This window comes from Fukomys damarensis, unplaced genomic scaffold, assembly GCF_012274545.1.
Source record: "Fukomys damarensis isolate Sample0158 unplaced genomic scaffold, DMR_v1.0_HiC HiC_scaffold_25, whole genome shotgun sequence".
In the NCBI taxonomy this organism is placed as follows: Eukaryota; Metazoa; Chordata; class Mammalia; order Rodentia; family Bathyergidae; genus Fukomys; species Fukomys damarensis.
In genome coordinates, this window is record NW_022900937.1 from 3,931,249 (window position 1) to 3,937,374 (window position 6,126).

Sequence of the window (6,126 nt, forward strand, 5' to 3'; positions counted from 1 at the left end):
CGCCCGCGCAGCAGCCCCACTCACACTCCTTGATGAACAGGTACAGCAGCGTCATGGTCACCGTGTGGCCGCTGAAGAGGAAGTCCCCGCACAGCGCGTGCGAGCCGGTGATGGACAGCCCGCCGCCCGAGATCAGCCGCAGGATCCGCTGTACCTTGGCCTGCGAGTCCCCGTTCAGCTGGAGGCGGAGAGGAGGACAGGTCAGGCGCGCCCCGGGAGAGGGAGGTAAAGGGGGCCCAGGGCCAGCCCCTCCGCCGGCTCCCCCCGCTCACGCCCATCCACACAGCTTTGAGTTATTCGCTTCACGGCTGGCGAGACCTTTCAGTGCTGCTGTGCCCTTGGGCAGAGCCCTTAGGAGTGCTGATAACCAGTGAGCTCACCTCGGCCAGGCCCGGAGCCCACCGCAGCAGCCCCTCCTCTCCGCGGGGAAGTGTGGGTTCCGCATCAGGGACTGAGGGAGACACAGCCCGCACCACCCGTACCCATGTGCCGGGCCACCTCCCTGCGCCCTGCTGGCGTAATGTGCGGTCGGAAAGCCCCCGTCATAAAGCGGGGCTGCAGCTAATTAAATAATTTAAGTAGGTTTGAAAGTGGCGGATTGGGAGTGCACGGGCAGCTTTCAAAGCAGTAGCTTTAATGGGGAAACACCTGCTGAGGCCTGAGTGCTGCAGCAGAGGCCGGGAGAGGGACCGCGGTCAAGGGGACAAAAGCTGCTAGAAGCCACTGCGGGAATGAGGGGACAGCGGTGGGCCAGGGCAATGGCCAAAAATGGACGCCCTGCCTGTGATCCAGCACTCAGGAGGCTGAGGCAGGAGGACTATCATGGTTCGAGGCCAACCTGTGCTACACAGCAAGACCCTGTCTCCAAAAACAAACAAAAACAAAACAATGGGAAAGAACGAAGTGTTGTACAGAAAATGACAGAGCAGGATCAGGGGCGGGATGAGGAGTGGAGACTTCACAGAAACATCACAAGCGGCAGAAGTCTGTGGGCTGCTGACACGTGGCACAGGAGTGGGGGCGGACAGCCTGCACCGTGGCCGGATGGGGGAAGCCAGGGCCGGGTGCAACGTCCAGAACACCGAGCTCCAAGAGCAAGGCGCACACTCTGCCAAGCACCGCATGCCCACAGCAGGGACAGTGCCTGCCCCGCTGTCCCCGTGCACCGGCCGGGCTCCACGAGCAGGTTCTGAGCAGGAACCCACCAGCCTCAGCCTCCCCCGCTCACCCACTGTAACCCTGATCGGCCCCTCAGAGGGGTTTGTGCTCCTTTCCTGGCCGGGTCCAGGCTCTGCCACCAGCTTGTGATGGGGACACGGTTGCCCACCAATGGGGATGCCACCAAGTGTGGCTCCTGAGTGCTGTGGCCTGCTTGTCCCGCTGCACAGTTAACAGGTGGCTTCGGAAAGCTGCCAGTCTTGAAGGAAGGCAGGTCCTCTGCGGGCTGTATGACGGGCTCACCCACATCCCAGCTGGCCCGACCTCTGGGATGGCTGTATTATTATGCCTCTATCTCCTCCCTGCTTTAAATTAGCTTCTCTAAGAATTGGCTGGTGTTTACCTTCAAGCGGACACAGTTGGAATTATGGACAGGCCCGCTTTGAAGGCTCCGGGAAACCACAGCTGCTCCCCCACACCTGTGTTTGGCAAGGGGGCATGGCTCAGCCCTGTTGGCTGGTTCCCCATCTGCTGGGGGCCCGGTGAAATGTGGTGTCGGGCTCACACCCCGCCCTCATGCCCCTACGCTTGCTCTCTCTGGAGAAATCGATACCTGCTCGGGGCTCAGCCTCTGCCACAGCTCAGCTAAGGCCATGGTCGCTGCCCCAGAGTTAAAAACTCTGGGGTTCCCTTAACCTCTCTGTCTCAAGACCGCACCCGCCCTAGCAGCGCTCTCTGTGGGGTCTCACCTTCAAAATGTGTCTGGAATTCAATGATTTTACAGCAGGACTTGAACTCACCCTGCAGCCCAGGCTGGCAACCCTCCTGCCTCGGCCTCCTGAGTGCTTGGGTGATGAGCATGCATCACTGTGTGCAGCCTCCCCGGTCTCCCTTGAACCCAGTGTTCCCCGCTGTTCTCTTGGCCTGCACTGTCCTCCCATTGCAGTGGCCCCTTCCTCCCGCGAGGAGGGTCTCTGCGCTGTTCTTCCCGAACCACCCCCCATCGTCTGGGTTCATCCCTCACCGGCCCTTAGGGGACGTAAGCTCCCTGGGGGACTTTGGTCACTCACTGCCTGGGACATAGGCTCGCGCAACACTTGTAGAACGAATGTGTGAATGAAATATAAAGAGAAGGGGAAAAGGAAGAGTCCCCCCTGTCACGGTGCACCCCTATCATCCCAGCACTCAGAAGGCTGAGGCAGGAGGATCACCGTGAGCTTGAGGCCAGTCTGGGCTGCATGGCGAGACCCTGTCTCAACAGACAGCGGCACAGTGGCCGTCTTCAGTTAACAGAAGACATGTTTATAAACAGAGATATACATCTTAAGAAATACATTTTGGTTTCTTCCCCACCTTGCAATTCAGAGAGGAGCAGCGGGGTGAGGAGGGGCCGCCTTACCTTGGGGGCACACTGGATGTGCATCCCGGGCACGGGCAGCGTGGTCACATACATGGTAATGCAGCGGTACAGGTACAGCGTCCCCAGCAGGAAGAAGAACCTGCGCCCCACGATGGACCTGGAGGGGACAGGGCGGGGGACATGGTCGCCAGCTGCCCTGTGCCTAACGCAGACAGCTGAGCACCCCGCGGGCACCTGCGGAAGGGCCCTGCGGACAGGACAGCCAGGTGCTGGCCGGCCACGCCCACGCCACCCAGCAAGGTGTCCAGGCCCAGAGGTTCTCCCACAGCTCGCAGGGGACTGAGTGGGTCGGGGTCACCAGGGCCAGTGTGGCGGGGGTGGGGCAGGAAGGCAGGGAGGGCGGCACTCACATGAGCACCACAGAGAGGTGTGAGGGACAGTACTATGCACCCAGCGCCCTACCCGGGGCACATCATCATGCAGACAAACAGGGACCAATTAAAAACAACAAACGAGCCAGGATGGCGGGCCAGTCTGTGATCCCAGCACTAGGAGGCTGAGGCAGGAGGACTGCTGGATTTGGAGGCCGGCCTGGGCTACATAGCTAGGTCTTGTCTCAAAGCAAAAAGTGTAATTTGTATGTTTTGGGCATCAATTAAAAATAAATTTAAAAAATTAAAGCACTTGGTCAAGAAATAGACCAGAAAAGAAGAAAATCCCACAAGACCCTTTCTATGTTCTGGGCAGTGGCATGACAGCTCCTGAGGCCCCGCCCACAGTGTGGCCCGGTGCATTGGCCCAGTGTCCCCTCCACCCAGGCCACGCCCTTCTGTGGGGTTTGGGAACCAGGCCGGCTGCTGGGGACTCCACCGCCCACGTGAGGATGTTGCAGGGCAGGGTGGCCTCAGGGCTCTGGAGCCTGCGGTTCCCACACGGGTCAGAGTCTCATTCGGGTACCTGGTGGGGCTTCTAATTTTAAAAATTATATACAAAGACATAGCTCTCTGTCACCAATAGCTATTTTAAGACAATTCCAAGGTTTCTGGGATCCAAAAAGTAAAAATAAATATAACCAGTCTGGTAGATGAAAGTACGTCTTTATTCTAAAGCCGGCTGCACTGACTACCCCTTCCTTTTTTATTTTTAAAACTTGCCCCTAATTCACTAGGGAGCCCAGGCTGGCCTCAGAGTCACAGTGACCCTCCTGAGTGCCGGGATTACAGGTGTGAACCACTACACCCGGCCTGTCTGCTTTTTCCAGCGCAGAAGAGAGCCGGAACAACAGAGCAGGGTCTGTCCTTCCCTATTCATCGGTGACTCAAGCCCAGGCCCTGACTGTTGAGGTCAGACAGGAGCAGGAACTGTCCGACTCCACACACAGAAGACCAACACAGGGGTGCCCCGCGGCCTTATTTAGAAAGAATACCGCTAAGGATTTCTCTTTTCCCATAGCTTTGAAATGTGTTTCTGAGAGAGAGACAGAGACAGGAGAGTTAGAGAAACAGGCAGGCAGACAGAGAGAGACAGGGCAGCGAGGAGCGGGGAGGAGCAGGGAGAGGCTTTCCCGGCATCCCACGTCCGAGAGGTCAGGAGTTGTCCCCATTTCTGGGCCATGCAGCCCGATGCTGTTTCACAGAGCAAAGGCTATAGTCTGTGCGGTGGAAACAGACAGCGTCACTGCCGTGCGTGGCCCCTGAGTTCTGGCGACCCCGAGATGCTCTGGGAGGCATCTGTGACACGGACGTGGGTCCCACCCAGGACCTCCCACACCCTGGGATGTCTCTTCTCACAGATGTGAGAAAACTCTGGAAATTCAGGAAAAAAACAAACGTCTAGTCTAGGCCCACGCAGGGGCCGCCTGTATTCAGTGTGGACTCCAGGCGCCAGGAACGCTGCTAACTTCCGACCCTTCGTGCTTTTCACACAAAGCGCACACCCTGGAAGGGGACGGGAGGTGGGCTGTGGTTGGCCTGCAGACTGAGCTTTCCAACCTAGACCTAGAGGGTCTGACGCAGGGACCAGGGGGATCCCCTGGTCACAGGCAATGACCCACTGGAAAACGGGGCAACGTACATTTTCTCTTGTACAGGAAGAATAATCCCATTAAGCCCTGATTGTGTCGTTTGGTTGTTTATTCCAGCTTTTTGAGACAAGATCTCATTATGTAGCGTAGGCTGGCTTTGAACTCTTGGTGATCTTTCTGCCTCAGCCTCCTGAGTGCTGGCGTTACAGGTGTGCCCACCACGCCACGTGATGGTGTTTGATCTCACATTTTTCAAGCCCGATTTCCATATTAGCACACATCATATTTTTTAGCCCCGGGTGATGGGTGCTGTGCTTTATGAGGTATTTTGATCACAGTCCCATTTTAGTGGTTTCATCCTGGAGTCACAGAGGAAAGCAGGCACCTGGACAGTGGCTGAGGGGATGGGAGAGCTGCTCTGCACAGCCCGGTATGCCAGCAAAGCAAAAGTGACCGCGTGATCCGCGATGCCCCAGTGTGGCTGGCTGCTCCCAGGCTCCCACTGTCCGCACACTGGGGTGGGGGTGGGGCTCAGGAATCAGGAAGTGGGATGGGAACCAAGTTCCCTTGAGATAGCAACGGGGCCAGGCAGCCAACAGGAGGAAAAGAATCAAACCTGAGAGCCAGTCCAGGCAGGGGCAGCGCCCGGGGCAGGACCCTGCAGTCACCCTGCCAGGAGAGGTCCCCCACCTTCCGAGTGCCTGGAATGAACACACAGCGGGGACCCTTCCGCCTGCAGCACTGGCCCGGCTGCAGGACGTCAGGATGGCACCTCAAGTCCTCAACTCTGAGTGCGCCCAGGACGCGGTCCCTGGTGGCCGCAGCTACCCAAAGTCAGCTACACCTGCCCCGCAGCACAGGTCTAGAGAAGACTGCGCAGCTGTTAGAAAACCCTCAGAAAGCGGATTTCGAGTTACACATCTAGTCATTTAAAAATAATCGGGCCAGGCATGGTGGCTCACACTTGTAATCCCAGCACTCAGGAGGCTGCACTGGGAGGATCACCTCGAGTTTGAGACGCTGCCTCAACAGAACCAAACAAAAACCAACGACAAACCGCAAAGCCAAAACAGACGTACTTACTTGTATCTCAGAAACAGCCACTGGGTGACCCACAGCCCCAGCAGTACAATCCCGTTCACTTCGGACACAAAAAACGCCCACTTCACGCGGTCGATATAGTCGAAGAACTTGTCGGGCAGCGGGGGGCTGAGCTCCTTGGGGGGCACGCGCTCGTGTACCACGGTGATCATGACGGCGGTCAGCACCAGGCTAAAGAGCGCGTACACCAGGGCCACGCCCGTCTTCCACCACTCCAGGGGGAGCCTGCTCCTGGCCTCGCCGGCGATGGCGATCTGGATGTAGTCTGGGAGCTTCCGGCTTCGAAGAACTTGTCGGGCAGCGGGGGGCTGAGCTCCTTGGGGGGCACGCGCTCGTGTACCACGGTGATCATGACGGCGGTCAGCACCAGGCTAAAGAGCGCGTACACCAGGGCCACGCCCGTCTTCCACCACTCCAGGGGGAGCCTGCTCCTGGCCTCGCCGGCGATGGCGATCTGGATGTAGTCTGGGAGCTTCCGGCTCTG

The 6,126-nt window shown here is 58.2% G+C and overlaps 1 protein-coding gene across 1 annotated transcript in view; it reads right to left on the bottom strand.

The window, feature by feature from the left end:
- Window positions 1-5,994, bottom strand: part of Sgms2 (sphingomyelin synthase 2) — a 9,725-nt gene extending 3,731 nt beyond the window's left edge. The window contains exons 1-4 of the mRNA XM_010641605.2: window positions 5,975-5,994; window positions 5,625-5,921; window positions 2,558-2,675; window positions 8-178 (exon numbers count right to left, since the gene is read on the bottom strand). Coding sequence (XP_010639907.1) covers window positions 8-178; window positions 2,558-2,675; window positions 5,625-5,921; window positions 5,975-5,994 — 606 coding nt within the window. The remainder of the gene's footprint in view (window positions 1-7; window positions 179-2,557; window positions 2,676-5,624; window positions 5,922-5,974) is intronic.
- Between the last annotated feature and the right edge of the window lie 132 nt (window positions 5,995-6,126).